This window comes from Fusarium poae, chromosome 4 (genome assembly GCF_019609905.1).
Source record: "Fusarium poae strain DAOMC 252244 chromosome 4, whole genome shotgun sequence".
Taxonomy (NCBI): Eukaryota; Fungi; Ascomycota; class Sordariomycetes; order Hypocreales; family Nectriaceae; genus Fusarium; species Fusarium poae.
Genome location: NC_058402.1, coordinates 5,028,859 through 5,044,710, shown reverse-complemented (window position 1 = coordinate 5,044,710; position 15,852 = coordinate 5,028,859). Strand labels below are relative to the sequence as shown.

The 15,852-nt window shown below is 47.3% G+C and overlaps 3 protein-coding genes across 3 annotated transcripts; 2 read left to right on the top strand and 1 right to left on the bottom strand.

Annotated features, from left to right (window-relative positions):
- Nucleotides 1-200: 200 nt before the first annotated feature.
- Nucleotides 201-1,922, bottom strand: SDS23 (cell separation during budding; the record flags this gene model as incomplete). The annotated part of the gene is made up of 3 exons (XM_044856107.1): nt 201-894; nt 944-1,407; nt 1,509-1,922. The coding sequence occupies 3 exons, from the start codon at nt 1,920-1,922 to the stop codon at nt 201-203; spliced, it is 1,572 nt and encodes a 523-aa protein (XP_044703420.1).
- A 3,007-nt stretch (nt 1,923-4,929) lies between these two features.
- FPOAC1_011739 (uncharacterized protein) lies at nt 4,930-8,482 on the top strand (the record flags this gene model as incomplete). The annotated part of the gene is made up of 5 exons (XM_044856106.1): nt 4,930-5,332; nt 5,391-5,566; nt 5,641-6,072; nt 6,134-8,205; nt 8,275-8,482. 5 exons carry the CDS (start codon nt 4,930-4,932, stop codon nt 8,480-8,482), a joined length of 3,291 nt encoding a protein of 1,096 aa, XP_044703419.1.
- Nucleotides 8,483-11,647: 3,165 nt separating this feature from the next.
- FPOAC1_011738 (uncharacterized protein) lies at nt 11,648-14,787 on the top strand (the record flags this gene model as incomplete). Its single annotated transcript, XM_044856105.1, has 2 exons — nt 11,648-14,392; nt 14,446-14,787. 2 exons carry the CDS (start codon nt 11,648-11,650, stop codon nt 14,785-14,787), a joined length of 3,087 nt encoding a protein of 1,028 aa, XP_044703418.1.
- Between the last annotated feature and the right edge of the window lie 1,065 nt (nt 14,788-15,852).

Here is a 15,852-nt window from a genome sequence, read left to right as displayed (position 1 = left end):
AAAAAAAAAAAAAAAGCACTCCTAACAACGCGTTGCGTAATCCACTTACAGGCCGAGTTGGCAATAGCTTTTATATAAATAAGCATCAAGTCCGACCCAGTATCTCATTATCTTATCTCTCTGTGATCGATAAATTGGTACGAGAAATCCTCTGGTATAGACCATGCATCAGATCACATCTTTGATATGTTGCGTTTCTATCATCGTCGGAAGTCAATGCTTGCTCGGTGTGAGTCGATACTGGGCCGCACTGAGCTGCTTGAGCTTCGTCTTCGCCGTGCTCGCTCCTCGTTGGGGTCAGCAGGGTGTAGGCCTGTTGACTTTGCAAACATGTTCAGAACATCCGTCAACGAGATGACACCAGTGAGTCTGCCAGACAAGCGAGCACCAGCCATGGCAGAGGCTGGTACAGCAGCGGTAGGGACTGGCGACGCAGGCACGGCGGCAGTAGGTACAGGTGATGGAGGTGCAGCATGAGTTGATATCGATGCAGGCGCGGCCGGAGGTGGATGCGTTGGAGTCGTAAAAGATTGAGGCCCCATTAGGGGCGTAGCAGGAGCAGAAGGTGAGGGCGATGCCGATTCGACCACCCACATCCTGTGCGACCGAGTCGCAACAAGCTTAGCAACAGTATGAGCCAGTGTCGAGTACGGGTTGACGTAGAATACAGGAAAAGCGTCGCGCCCATGTTCAACTCCTCGCTCGTTAAGAATCACTGAAATGAAATTCATGCACGATGAGTTGAGCAAGTGGGCGTTGGAACTCTTGGTCAAGTGCCGAACATCTTTGGTCGAAATATTGCCAACGACATTTAGGCCGTTATCTACAACAGCCACACTTGTGAGGCCTTCATTGTGCATAAGTGTAAGGGCTTCTGACAATGCTGCATCAGAGCTATCACCAGTTAGTATTGAGCTTCGTCCAGGGCAATGTTGTAACTCACTTGACAGATACGATGTCCTTGGTACCTACGCCTAAATCACGAAGCATGGCAGGATATAGCCGATCGATAGAGGGGAAATTGACGCCCTCGTTCCAGAAGAACTCGACAATTCGAAGTTGGCTTGCAATGCCAACAACTTCGCCACTAGTGGCCGTCACCAGGAGACGATGAATGCCACTGCCTAGAATTTGAATGGCTTGGGCGAGCTTATCCTCGCTGGGCAGTGTAACAAGAGATTCCTTACGGAATAAAGGAAAGACGTCTCGCAAAGGAATTTGGCCACCTTCTTGAGCTTTGGCCAAGATAGAATTGAAAAGTTCAACTTGATCGTCCTCTGGCTTGGCCAGACCGACAACAACAAGCAGATATACGTTCAGGTCGGTGTAATCGAATGTGGAGACGGCAGTATGAGTAGAGGCATCCTCGCGCACCAGGACAACATTTGTGTGGCTTTTAAGAAGTGCCTAGAAATCAGTGTTAGCATAGCTGCCAGTTAACAGCAAGTGGCTTAACCGCTTTCTGAGCCTGCCCTATAGACACGACTTTCACCAAGCTATGGGCTTACCTTCGTGGCTTCCTCGACGCTGGTGTCAAACTCGACCCATTTTATATCGTCTGGAGACACGAGCTCTCCAACAGATACGTCCCGCCAATCACGGCCAGCGAATTTGGGGTTGGCGTGCTTGTTTCCAGCCGGAGGGTGGCTCAGAAGCTCCTGAAGAGCAGCCTGAGTGAAAGAAGGATGTCGCTGAGATCGTGGTGAGGATGGCGCATTTCGTAGGTTCTCAGCGAAGCTCTGGCGATGGGCGGGAATGGAGCTTGGCCCAGAGCCTGCGGAAATGGAAACAGAAGGAGATCGTTGGGAAAAAGTAGGTGGCTTCTGTGATGACGAAGAACCCGAGGCAGCACTATTTAGACTAGTTGAACTGGTTGCGCGGGTCTCCTTGAGCTCGCGAGAGGAGCTTGGTGAGGGGTCCATGATTGGAGATTCGTTCATGAACAGCTGATGAATTGGACGATGAGAGGAGTTTTCCAGATCGGTCTAGATGTGGAAGTAAAACACGGCCTCGGTAGAGTACCTAACGAGACCTTTATGAAGTGAAAGCAGCAGATTGATTGTGAGATGGCAATAAAATGCTTTGTCGCAACAACTGACAGATGAGATGGTGATTGTGGCACAGATACGAACGACAGAGGAGAGGGCGCAGGCAGGATGATGGTCTGGATAAACGTTGATAAGTAAGAGTTATAAACTAAGTACTCAAGTGCCAGGATGTAAAAAGTCGGACAGACATTCGCCAAGTGGGCGAACAATGTTTGAGAGATGGACAGATAAAGTGGAATGGTTTTCTGAGGCGGAGGTTGGTCTGAAGGCAGGAGACGGGACATACAGTCGCGAGGGGCACGAGGTTACCTCCATACTACCGAAGATGGAATGGATCCAATCGGTGAGTGGGCAGGGGAAAGATGATGACATAGCACCTGGACTACCAGTAGTAGAGTGCCCCGCGATGCTGGGGACCTAGGTCGATTCGATACCTAGGTACCTATCCGTAGGTACTATCGCGGGTTAGGGGGGTTTTTTAATAGGCTGTTCCCTATGATATTAACCTACTAAGAGGGTATATAGACTTAAGGCTATTAATACCCTTATTTATAAATATAGCCTCTAATTAATTATAATATTAAACTAATAATACTATATTAAGTAATTAGAGGCTATTAATATTAATAAAGCTATTAAGCTAATAACTATATTAAACTATTAAAAGGCTATTAAATTAGCTAATTAAGTAAATTAAAATATAAAAGTTATATTATATAATATATTATATAATCTCTTTAGCTATTATATTACTTAAAGTTAATAATTTATAAAAGTTATAATTATAAGAGGTTTAAACTTATAGGCTATAAGCTATAGGCTATAATTATAACTATAATTATAGCTTAATTACTATACTATTATAGGTTAATTATAAAGGCAATTATATATTAGATTTTTACTTTTAATAGTATATATTATTTTAATAAAAAGTATAAGTCCTTAGTATTAAAGCCTAGCTAAAGGTTAATAAAATAGTTAATAGCTTAATAATTAATAATTAATAATAAGGTTATAATAACTTAATAGCCTATTAATTTTAATAAAAAGTCTAAAAGTTTAATAAGATATATAGAATAAAGCTAAATTAAAATAAATAATTTATATAGACCTATATATAAAATAAGTAACCTTATTATCTAATTAAATTAATAGTAAGCTAATTTTCTAATAGTTAATTAATTAGCTAATAGGGGGTTAATAGGGTATTAATATATAATAGGTTATTACAGGCTATATTAAAAAACCCCCCTAACCCGCGATAGTAGGTATGTATTTCAGTGCGTGTTGCGGGCGTGCTATCGTCGAATGAGGGGCTATTTTTCATTCTTGCGCGAGTGGATGCATACCTACCTACTAACCTACCTGATAGCAACTAATATCAAGGTATATCAGATGTAAATCGAATGTAGCTGGATGATCAGTTGATACCTTTGAAATGCGTTTCTTAAACTGTTCTTCCAAGTAATAATCAACACCATAAAGCACCCGATGACTCATTTCAACCATGGTCCAAGCATCTTCACAACACCTCGACAGAGATGATCATCGAAGCTTTATCTGCCGGGAGTTGATCAGCGCATTGCTTGACTTGACTACCTATACTACGAATGTAAACAAGGAACTCGAGTCCCGGTTTCAATGCCTGTGGTACGTAACCAAGCTTGCGCTCATGGCTCGGTTAGGTTGCAGTAAACAAGACTGGGCAATAGAGATCGACCCTTTACTACCTACTATTAGGTTTATCGCATTTCGAGGTGTCGTGCAAGATCTCTGTGAAACAAGGGCCCAGTTGACTTACAACCATAGGCTCGAATGGGTCGGCTACTTGTTCAAGGCACAGGAATATAGATGACAGACCAGTGTTGCATGTCTTGTCTTCTTGTAGGCCTGTCTTCTATACCCTAGGACTTGAGGAAGCATACTTGACCTCCCAGCACAGATTTACAATCTTCTTGACCATCGGGTTGTTTCTTTGCAGAATGGCCAGGTGTTCTATTGTCACGGGAAAGGAAAAGCCAGTGAGATAGATGTCTGAACGTCACTTCTCCTATGTCTCGTAGGCAGTTCGACTAACAGAAAGATCAGGTTAGGATGAAACGAAGGATATTCTGGCGGTGTGGTGGGGTCGCAGCTGTAGCAAAACTATAGACCAGCCAGAACAAACAAAAGAATGGCTAATAATTATCTATTTGCCTGGACCTTTCTGAGCTCTTTGTCTGGGTACCTGCCGGGCAGGTATGGTACCCTCTGGCCGTTAAGCGGTCAGAAAAGATGCTTCGCTTCTCGACGGGTTCCGAATGTCCTCATACAGCTGTAATAGACCATCAAAAGAATCATGCAACTAATAATTCCAGTGTTGTTTCCAAATTGGAAATGCAAATCTCACATCTGAGAGTCGTGTTATCGATAAAAGATAGAGAGAGAAATACCTAATAAACAATCAAGGACCCCGAAAAGATCACACTAGTGACTGGCTGGTCACCACGCACCCTTTGTTTTTTTTTTCCCTTTTGCTTTGGGCTCTCAATCAAGTTGCACGTGAAGTATCTTTTCTGCAAACTTGGCGGCTAAGGTACTTTGGTGGCCCTCGAAACTTGGGCTTCCCCTCCCCCACTTTGATTTTGCTCCCACCTCATCCATCCCTCTCTTCTTTCTTTCCCGTCTCCCACCACTCGGGATCTTGGAAATCTTGACCCTTATATCCAACCCACGGCGAACTGAGCCTACGAATACCCTACGGCTCGTAGCTTTATTATATCCCTTCTCTATCTTACCTATTTTACGGTTGCCACCTTTGCTTTCCTGGCAGCCCCCGACTGAAACTCAACCTTCTTTATTGTCTGCTGGTGGACATCACCATCAGCATCCCTCAAAGACAATGTCTCTGCTTCCGCAAGATGTCCATGCAGAGCTTTCACAGCTTCTGCAGGCTCTGCAGTCCCCCGACAACAGCATACGATCCCAAGCCGAGGAGCATTTGCAGAATAACTGGACCGCCAGTCGTCCCGAGGTTCTGTTGATGGGACTGGCGGAACAAATTCAAGGCGCTGGCGACAATGCGACCCGATCCTTTGCCGCTGTTATTTTCCGTCGAATTGCGTCCAAGACCCGCAAGAATGATGCTGGAGAGAGCATGGACCTCTTTCTCTCTCTGACCAAGGACCAGGCCGCCGTCATTCGACAGAAGCTTCTCGAGACACTCGCCGCCGAGTCTGATCGGCTTGTTCGTAACAAGATTAGTGATGCTGTTGCCGAACTTGCCAGACAATACACAGAGAACGGTCAGTACCAGGGTTGCTCCTTATAGTCACCTAGGCTTCGCTAAATCTTCTCTAATAGGTGATGCTTGGCCCGACCTGCTCAGTGCTCTTTTCCAACTTAGCCAAGCGCCCGAGGCTGAGAAGCGAGAAAATGCGTTCCGAGTGTTTGCTACAACTCCTGCAATCATAGAGAAGCAGCACGAGGAGGCAGTTCTTCAAGCTTTCCAAAAAGGATTCAAAGACGACGCCGTTATGGTATTATATACCCCTCCCCGCGGGGCAGATACTCTGCCTACACCACATCATTGCGCCGCTAACGACAACTGCAGGTCCGCCTTGCCGCTATGGAAGCCTTTGCTTCATTTTTTCGAACCATAAGCAAGAAGGGACAGGCCAAATACTACGCCCTCATTCCTGATGTGCTCAACATTCTGCCCCCGATCAAGGATACACAGGACTCCGACGACCTCAGCAAGGCGCTCCTTGCTCTTATCGATCTCGCCGAGTCAGCTCCCAAGATGTTCAAGCCGCTCTTTTCGAATCTTGTCCAGTTCAGCATCTCTGTAGTCCAGGACAAGGAACTCGATAATATCTGTCGCCAGAACGCCCTAGAACTTATGGCGACCTTCGCCGACTATGCGCCTTCTGTGTGCCGAAAGGACCCCTCTTATACAAACGACATGATCACACAGTGTTTGAGTCTTATGACGGATCTCGGTGAAGACGATGACGATGCCTCTGAGTGGATGGCATCAGACGATGTATGTGATCGAAAAATGCTAATCGTGTTTTTGTGCAGTTTTATAACTAACAATCTCGTAGTTTGACCAGGACGAGAGTGACCAGAATCATGTTGCTGGAGAGCAGACCATGGACCGACTTGCAAACAAACTTGGTGGCCAAACCATTTTGGCTCCTACTTTCAACTGGCTCCCTCGCATGATGACTTCCATGGCCTGGAGGGACAGACACGCCGCCCTGATGGCTATCTCAGCCATCTCAGAAGGTTGCCGAGACCTTATGATTGGCGAACTTAGCCAGGTGCTCGATTTGGTGGTTCCTGCACTCCAAGATCCTCATCCTCGAGTTCGATGGGCTGGCTGCAATGCTCTTGGTCAGATGAGCACTGATTTTGCCCCCAAAATGCAAACAGATCACTATGACCGCGTACTCAAGGCCATTGTTCCTGTCTTGAGCTCCCCCGAGGGTCGAGTCAAGTCCCACGCAGCTGCTGCCCTTGTCAACTTTTGTGAGGAGGCTGAGAAGGCCACGCTTGAGCCATACCTGGACGACCTTCTATCGCAACTTTTCCAGCTTCTTCAGAACGACAAGCGATACGTCCAGGAGCAAGCTCTTTCCACCATTGCTACTATTGCTGATGCTGCTGAGGCGGCCTTTTCCAAATACTACGACACTCTCATGCCTCTCCTTGTCAATGTTCTCCAGAACCAAAGCGAGAAGGAGTACCGACTTCTGCGTGCCAAGGCTATGGAATGTGCGACGTTGATTGCCCTGGCTGTTGGAAAGGAACGTCTCGGCCAGGACGCCATGACCCTTGTCAACCTCCTTGCCAATATCCAGACCAACATCACCGACGCTGATGACCCCCAGGCACAGTACCTCATGCACTGCTGGGGTCGTATGTGTCGTGTCCTCGGATCCGACTTCCTCCCCTTCCTTCATAACGTCATGCCGCCTCTGCTCGAACTTGCCGTGGCCAAGGCTGATATTCAGCTGCTGGATGACGATGACCAGGTCGAGCAGATGCAGAACGAGGAAGGATGGGAGCTTGTCCCCCTCAAGGGTAAGATGATTGGTATCAAGACGAGCACCATGGACGATAAGCACATGGCCATAGAACTCCTGGTTGTCTACGCCCAAGTTCTTGAGGCTTCTTTTGCTCCTTACGTCTCAGACATCATGGAGAAGATTGCGCTTCCTGGTCTTGCATTCTTCTTCCATGACCCTGTTAGATATATTTCCGCCAAGCTTGTCCCTCAGCTGCTAGGCTCCTACAAGAAAGCTTACGGCTCGCAATCTGCCGAACTCCGCGGTCTATGGAACGCCACCGTCGATAAGCTTCTCGAGGTTCTGACTGCAGAACCTGCTATTGACACTCTTGCCGAGATGTACCAATGCTTCTACGAATCTGTCGAGGTTGTAGGAAGGGAATGTCTTTCTGCTGATCATTTAAACCGATTCATCGATTCTGTTCACTCTGCACTTGAGGACTACAAGGATCGTGTTGCGCAACGTGAGCAGGACAAGGAAGGAGCCACCGCTGACGATGTGGAGGATGAGGCTGAGGATACTCTGATAGCCATTGAAGACGATCAGACCCTCCTCTCCGATATGAACAAGGCATTTCACGCCATCTTTAAAAACCATGGTGCCGCATTCTTGCCCGCTTGGGAGCGCTTAATGACCACATACGAAGGTTTCCTCGGCTCTCCTGACCCAACCCAGAGACAATGGGGTTTGTGCATCATGGATGATGTCCTCGAGTACTGTGGTCCCGAAAGCACACGGTATGCCAACTTCATTACACAACCGTTGATTGACGGCTGCCGAGACCTTTCTCCGGCTATCCGCCAGGCGGCGGCCTACGGCATCGGAGTGGCAGCGCACCGCGGTGGGGCACCATGGGCCCAGTTCCTGGGGAGCTCGGTACCTTTCCTCTTCCAAGTCACCCAAGTTCCTGATGCTCGTAATGAGGACAATGTGTATGCGACCGAGAATGCATGTGCAGCAATCGCTAAGATTCTTCACTACAACTCCAGCACCGTTAATGACGTGCAAAATGTAATCACGCAATGGGTTGAGACTCTGCCGGTGATAAATGACGAGGAAGCGGCGCCCTACGCCTATGCGTACTTGGCTGAGCTGATTGAAAAGTAAGTATTTTCGCTGTTTGAGCTTATGTTTTTGTGGTCCCCAGGAGCTGACATATCTTTACTTCCCAGACAACACCCAGCTGTTGTTAACCAGGCTGGCAAGGTTTTCGTTTTCATTGCCCAAGCCCTTGAGGCAGAGACACTTGTAGGACAGACTGCCAATCGCGTAGTCCAAGTTACCAAAGGACTCCTACAGTCGACTTCAGTCGATCCTTCCCCGCTCCTACAACAATTCTCTCCCCAGGCACAACAAACTATCATGGGATTCTTTAACTAGACATGGATCTCATCAGTGTTGGTTATTGCGAAGTGCCGCGTGGCTGGAATTCAATGAGCGGCGATGGAAGTTATTCACATGGAGTCACGAAGCATGAGTCTAAAAGAGTAAAGTCAGGTTGACAAGCGTGCGAATTTTTCGAGGGGGGACGAATTTTGTTTCCAGATGATACCAAAATGATCGCCACAAGGTGCCAGCTTCAGACCAGGAACCCGGTCAGCTGTCAAGCGCTTGTGGCAGCCGAACATCCACAGGGCGATGCTGGTATCGATGCGACAGGGTGTGACACTCCTAGTTTGGCTAGGGTAGGTTCAAAATCAGCATCAAAAGAATTGTCATGTTCTGGGCACAGGCAAAAGAAGAGATAGAGGACGTCGGTTCCAGGCGTCGAGGCAAAAACAAGAGGGCTTTTTGATTAGGAAGGTTATATACTTGACATCGCATGGCGCCCTTTAATGCTACATTAGAGTTATGAATATGTTCATTATTGTTTTAAATGATCATCTGTTTATTTATTGTCGTCTTAGTGATTTCGCCAATGCACAGCTTCTCATCAGTACCTTTACATGGCATTCTATGATGACTCGAAGACTTTGAATTGCATGAGTGGACCATAGTGGTGAAACACTGTTGCTGATAGGGAGTGAGACAGTGTATCGGAAACCCATTCGTTACAACTTTGCCCAACAAGCCGAGGGAGAGATGGAATGATTGTCTTGTCTTGTCTTGTCTTTAGATGCGGAACGGCTGGGACCCAATCGTCACATCGTTGGTACTCTAAGACACGATGGCCTGGCTCAATTATAATCCATTTTGAATGAGACTATTTATGAAGACAAGGCTGCTTATGTTATTTGGGGTCAAAGAGTCTTAGACTTGTAATGTATGCAATATGGGCTGTGGGTGTCTCAGGCTATGTTACTCGCGGTCTGGGCCTTAGTTAACAACTAATGAGCTATTAAAGCTTTCAGTCATGATGGCTATACTTTACTCGCTTGTGCAATTCGTCGGGGAGATCTAAATAGTCCTTGTACAAAGTTTCTTGAGCCATTCCCTGTCTACAGTGTCGATATTGAATTTTACCGTCAGGCAATAAGCGTACAAAGATTATCAGTGAAAAGACTCAGTTAATACAATATACGTACCATGTAGATAGTCCACGTTGTTATATGCAGTTTTAAGGTGAATAGCATCATGTCCTTTGAGGCGAAGAAGATAGATGCTGTAAGCAGCCCAAGCAAGTATCTGCTCTAAAATGATATAGATTGGAATACTGACTTGACATTGTATATATATTCTTTACAGCCAAATAACCTGCGCCCCAATGGTTAGGCACTGCAATGCACCTGTCATTGGGAAAGCAGCCACCTCAAGGGGTGTGTTGAACTATTGATCCTCACATTTGACCTTAGTTTTTATGGCCTGCAAGGAACGGTCGGGTGTGCTAGTGATTTCGAGACATGGCAATGCAGGGTATCAAAGATGTAGCAAGGGCTGGGTAAGTATAAGCATGAATTCGCCGTCTTTTGGAGAAACATGCATTGTCCACGACTCAAACCCGATGGCTTTTAATAGTCATGTTGGTGTAAATTCGCATGTTTCTCATAACGGAGATGATCTTAACCCTGAGCACCTGGGTACAGGCAGAGGGTAGATGAGTCTACTAGGTTGTAAAATATTGCGTTTCGTTACCACGCTGCAGCGGAGAAAAGCGAAGCACGGGGTCTTCCCGTCCTATATTGGGCTCTTTTGTGCCGAGCTGCCAGCGATCCGTTTTTATCAGCTTTATTACAGTATACCTTGGTACACCGAAGATAGGAGGCAGGTACTGGCCTTGGGGTTGGTGTATGTCCCTCCTGACACCTTTTGAGTCCAGTTCCCCACATTGGGTAGATGGTGCGCTCGTCGGCAGGGTAAAGTCCTGTTTACCGGGGTACCTCTCCATGACACCAAGACTTAAGCGCAGACCCAAGTACCATTCTAGCTACCTAATGATGGAAGGGAACGAACTGGAAAGTTGGGTTGGTTCCCACCCCCTACTCTTTCCTTCCTTTCATCTCACTTAGTTACTTGGCTTGGTCCTACCTGCGCATGGAACGGACGGGCAATGGGAAAAGGTCAACTGCAGAAAACAACAGTCACCCCTCATCCTAGGCCAATAGTCAGCCAGCTTCAGCCCAGCAGCTGCCCAGTCCCAGCACATCCATTGATTCGGTCTTGCCTTTCGCACCATCTATCCACTCTGTCACATTGATGGACACTCCCCTCCCACTATACAGTACCTAGGTACCGTACGTGCCTAGTGGGTAGCGGAAAAGTTGACCTTCAAGCTTCCGGCTACAAAAATAAATAGCCTAAGAAGTATGATCTGAGTAACATAAGCTGGCCTACTAATTTCGTCTCTTATGTTTCTGGCGGCTAACTTTTCTGGTACCCTGGTGCGTGCATACCTCCTACCATCCTTTCCCAAGTCGTTCTGCCTGGCCTGATCCTAGCAAGGTACTTACTTTCCCCCACCCACACTCCCATCCGCATCTCACGCATTCCCATTCTTCTTCTACTCTACTTCTCCATCCCTCTCGTCTTTCCCGTTTCAAACGACTCTAAAGCGACCTTCAACCCCCTTACAACTCGACACGAACCGACTGCAAATGCGAAAAAATTGATTTCATCGCGTCCGCCTTTGAGCACTTGTTTCCTCCTGTTCCGAGTTTTCCACCGATACATCTCGAGTCATATTTCAATCTTGAGTACAAATTCGAGCGAGCAACAATACCCACCCCCGCGCATTTGCCGTCTGCGACTGTCCATACCCTGTCCCTCTCTTTTTTTTCGCTCGGTCGTTTGATCTACCCGACCTGATTTATCACGTCAAATATCGACCCGAACCTGACTCGACTCGATCCAACTCAGCTCATCGATCGACTCGACCCTCCAATTTTACGACATCCTCAACTTCTCTGTATTGTGGCATTTGTCGATACTTGAAACACCTTCTTTTGTTATAGCTAGGGCCCTTTTAACAGTGGCCAACCTCATATACCAACCCCTTGGTAATCGCTTTAGGACACCATCTGCGTCCCTGAACAGTGTGCATACGGGATAACGCCCGCTGAAATTCTTTTTCGAGTGCCTGGCTAGGCTGTCCAGCCAGATGCTGTCGCTATGGATGGCTTCTACTCCCCCCATCAGCAACAGCAGCAGCAACAGCAACAACAGCAGCAGCAGCAGCAGCAACAACAACGCATGCAGCCGAACCAGCCGAACCAGCCGAATCACATGCAACACAATATGAATGACCCTTCCTACTTTCCAGGAGGGGATTCCCTCGACGACATTGTTCGCGATAACCAAGACAAATTATACCGCCGGCAGAGCATGCCCCAGGGTTTTGCTAACCACATGGGCCAGTTTCAGATGCCACAGCACCAGGAGCAACATCATCAAGTGCAAAGACGGATGTCTGCTGTTGGTAATGGCGATATAATGACTTTTGGGACTGATAACGGTGACCTTAACTCCTATCAATTCAACCAACCTATGGGGCCAGGCTTCCCAACCATCAATACCTCTATCGGTATGGACCAAATGGGCAATTATATGGCAGCCGACCCTAACGATTACTCGGCCATCTCTCCTGATATGATGAGCTCAATGATGCCCAATACGTTTGCTAGTATGAGCGTTGGGGCGCAGATGGCGGGTAACGGCTCGCCCATGAACCTCTACTCTCCATCCATCGGACAATTTCCACAGGGTCAACTTACCCCTCAAGTTCAAGTCAGTAACGACTTCTCTATGGATCTATCTCCCGACGGTAGTTCAATGAGCATGAATCAAAGCAACCCTCCTCGACCGAATTCGATTCCGGCCCCTGCCAATACAACTATGGACACAATAGAAGAACCGGGCGACAGCATGATGAATAGCCATCAGCCTTATAATAACGGAGATAACAGCCAAAATTTACCTTCTTTGTCTCGGCAGGTCTCAACCGCCTCTGGATCTGTCGTTTCTCCTCCACAGCAACAGTCACACGGGACTGTGTCGACAACTGTTACCCAGCCCACCAGTGCATCAGTCGCTACGACGCCATCAACCGGCGATGGTCCCAGAGATTCAAAAGAAAAGACCATATACTCGAAGAGCGGGTTTGATATGCTCAAGGCTTTATGGCTAGTTGCTACGCGCAAAAATCCGCGGATTCAACTCGGTGCCGTTGATATGTCGTGTGCTTTCGTTGTCTGCGATGTTTCCATGAACGATTGCCCCATTATATATGTTTCCGACAACTTTCAGAACCTGACTGGTTACAGCCGCCACGAGATTGTTGGACAAAATTGCCGGTTCCTTCAAGCGCCTGATGGTAAAGTCGAAGCGGGATCCAAGCGCGAATTCGTCGACGATGGTGCCGTGTACAACTTGAAAAAGATGGTTCATGAGGGCAGAGAAGTCCAACAAAGCCTGATCAATTATAGAAAGGGCGGAAAGCCGTTCTTGAATCTTCTAACCATGATTCCCATCCCCTGGGACACGGACGAAATTAGATATTTTATTGGCTTCCAGATCGATCTCGTGGAATGTCCTGATGCAATCGCATCTAATCAAGATCTAGGAGGTGTTAAAGTGAACTACAAACACAGCGACATCGGTCAGTATATCTGGACACCACCACAATCTAGCCAATGGGAGCCTGAAAATGGCCAGACCTTGGGCGTGGATGATGTTTCAACTCTACTGCAGCAATTTAGTCCAAAGGGTTTGACATCAGATTGGCACAAGCAATCCTGGGATAAGATGCTCCTCGAGAATACCGACGACGTTGTCCATGTCCTTTCACTGAAAGGCTTGTTTCTATACCTCTCACCATCGTGCAAAAAGGTTTTGGAATACGAGGCCGCTGATCTTGTTGGCAACTCACTCTCAACTGTCTGTCATCCGTCCGATATTGTTCCCGTCACACGAGAATTAAAGGATACAACGACCGGGAACCCAGTGAATATCGTTTTCCGGATACGGAGAAAACACAGCGGCTATACGTGGTTCGAAAGCCACGGGTCACTCTTTGTCGAACAAGGGAAAGGCCGGAAGTGCATCATTCTGGTGGGTCGCAAGCGGCCAGTGTTCGCTTTAAGCCGCCGCAATCTTGAAGCAAACGGAGGCATTGGTGACAGTGAGTTGTGGACAAAGCTCTCGACATCAGGTCTTTTCTTGTATGTCTCTTCGAACATCAGGTCACTGCTCGACCTTCAGCCCGATAGCCTGGTCGGAACCAGTATACAGGATCTTATGCGGAAAGAATCGCGACCTGAATTTGGACGAACGATGGAAAAGGCAAGGCGCGGAAAAACCGTTACTTGCAAGCACGAGGTTCAGAATCGCAGGGGCCAGGTGTTGCAGGCACAGACGACTCTATACCCGGGCGACGCCTCCGAAGGCCAAAAGCCATCATTTTTGCTTGCTCAAACAAAATTACTAAAGGCTTCGTCGCGCAACCTCGCACCTGCTAGCGCATCTGGTTCCAGGTCAGTCGCTGCTACCCCGAGATTAAACAACGGTAACGAAAGCCATGCGACAGGCCATGTCTCGCAGCCTGCCGGTGGCGCACTCGCACCAGGTACCCAAGATGCAGCTCTGGCCTCAGAAGACAACATTTTCGACGAATTAAGAACCACTAAATGCTCTAGTTGGCAATTCGAGTTACGACAGATGGAGAAGGTGAATCGCATATTGGCCGAGGAACTCGGAGGTTTGCTTTCTAGCAAGAAGAAGCGTAAGAGAAGAAAGGGAGTTGGCAATGTCGTTCGGGATTGTGCAAACTGCCACACAAGGAATACGCCAGAGTGGCGTCGAGGACCCAGTGGTCAGAGGGATCTTTGTAACAGCTGTGGTCTCCGTTGGGCCAAACAGGTAAGCCTCATAATCTTGGTCATACTCAGGAAGTTTATTGACATATTTTTTAGACTGGTCGAGTTTCCCCTCGTAATTCTTCGCGTGGAGCCAACACTGTCAACGGCGATTCTCGAAGCAAAAAGTCCAATTCTCCCTCATCGCCGTTGCATAAAGAACTTTCGGCCGACAGTTCCAACGCACAGGCCGCTAATGGCGAAAACGGCATTAACCCGGCCCAGCTTTCGAAGCAGAAAATCATCAATGGAACAGCGGCGCCCAGCGGCGCTCCTTCGGCAACTGGTGTCAAGACCTCAGCCGGAATGCCGCCCTTGAGCCATTCCTCAATGTTGGGTGTTGGGCAACCTTCGTCAATGGCTTCGATCCGAGAAGAGCGTGAGACAAGCCAACCCTAAGCACTGGGCGTGATATTTTTCTTTCTTGGTTCTTTTTCCTCGCGGTTGCAGTCTCGTAAAGGATATAGGGAGCGAGGTGTCTTGATTGTCCAGCATTTGTGATACCCATCGTCTTTTTTTCTTCTGTGGCCTCTCATTCACATTTGAGGCCGAAGGACATAACAAGACATTTGTGACAACAATGGCTTAAGGCTCAAAAACGGCGGGGAGCATTCGAAGTCTGTTTTCTTTTCTTTTCTTTTTTTTTTTGGTATGAGAGGCATTACTCCATGCGGTGTACGAGGGCTCGGGGCTTTTTGTACAGGAATAGACGCGAATATAGTCACTACATATACGAGGCGTTTGTGGGGTGGAATGGAACACTTGAAGGTGAATCGGACACATCTTGCCCATGCCACTCAAATAGTTTCTGCACTTAGTTGTTGGGAACAGTCATGGTCAACCGATCTGTCTTTGGGCTTCATATGCTTTGAGTCAAAGATACCGAGTGGCCTGGAGTTGTGAAGATACTAGTTGGGTTTATAACTGGGATAGGCAAACTGAGTGTTGGAATGGGCATATTCACCACAGCAAGTTGTGGGATGACTTTTGAGCATGTATGTACAGCAAACGATAAGCGAGGCGAATTGGTTAATTTTCAAACTATCTATATACGAAGTACGTACTTGCTTGATTAGCTACCCTGCAATGACTTGCCGACGGAGGGACTAATCACATACTAACTTAATCCTTATTCAAATATCTTATTGAAACTTGTGAGGCGAAAACCAAAAATTTTATCTTGAAATATGTCTGACAATGTGTACGTCGTCAACTGTCTAGGGCATTGTGATTTTCGATTGCATACTGTTCTGATAATTCTTGTGACTCAGAGCCTTGTCTCGACATTAAGGCCTGACATTAGCTTTTATCGGCGAACTTACACTTGATTCAAAACAGATACTAAACTGCCGACAACGACGCGTGATACTTACTCTTTGAATTAAGAGGTGTAGCTACTACAGAAGCAGATGATTGATTGATGTCAGTGGTTTCCCTTATACCGATAAGGCTAAATTTTGGTGG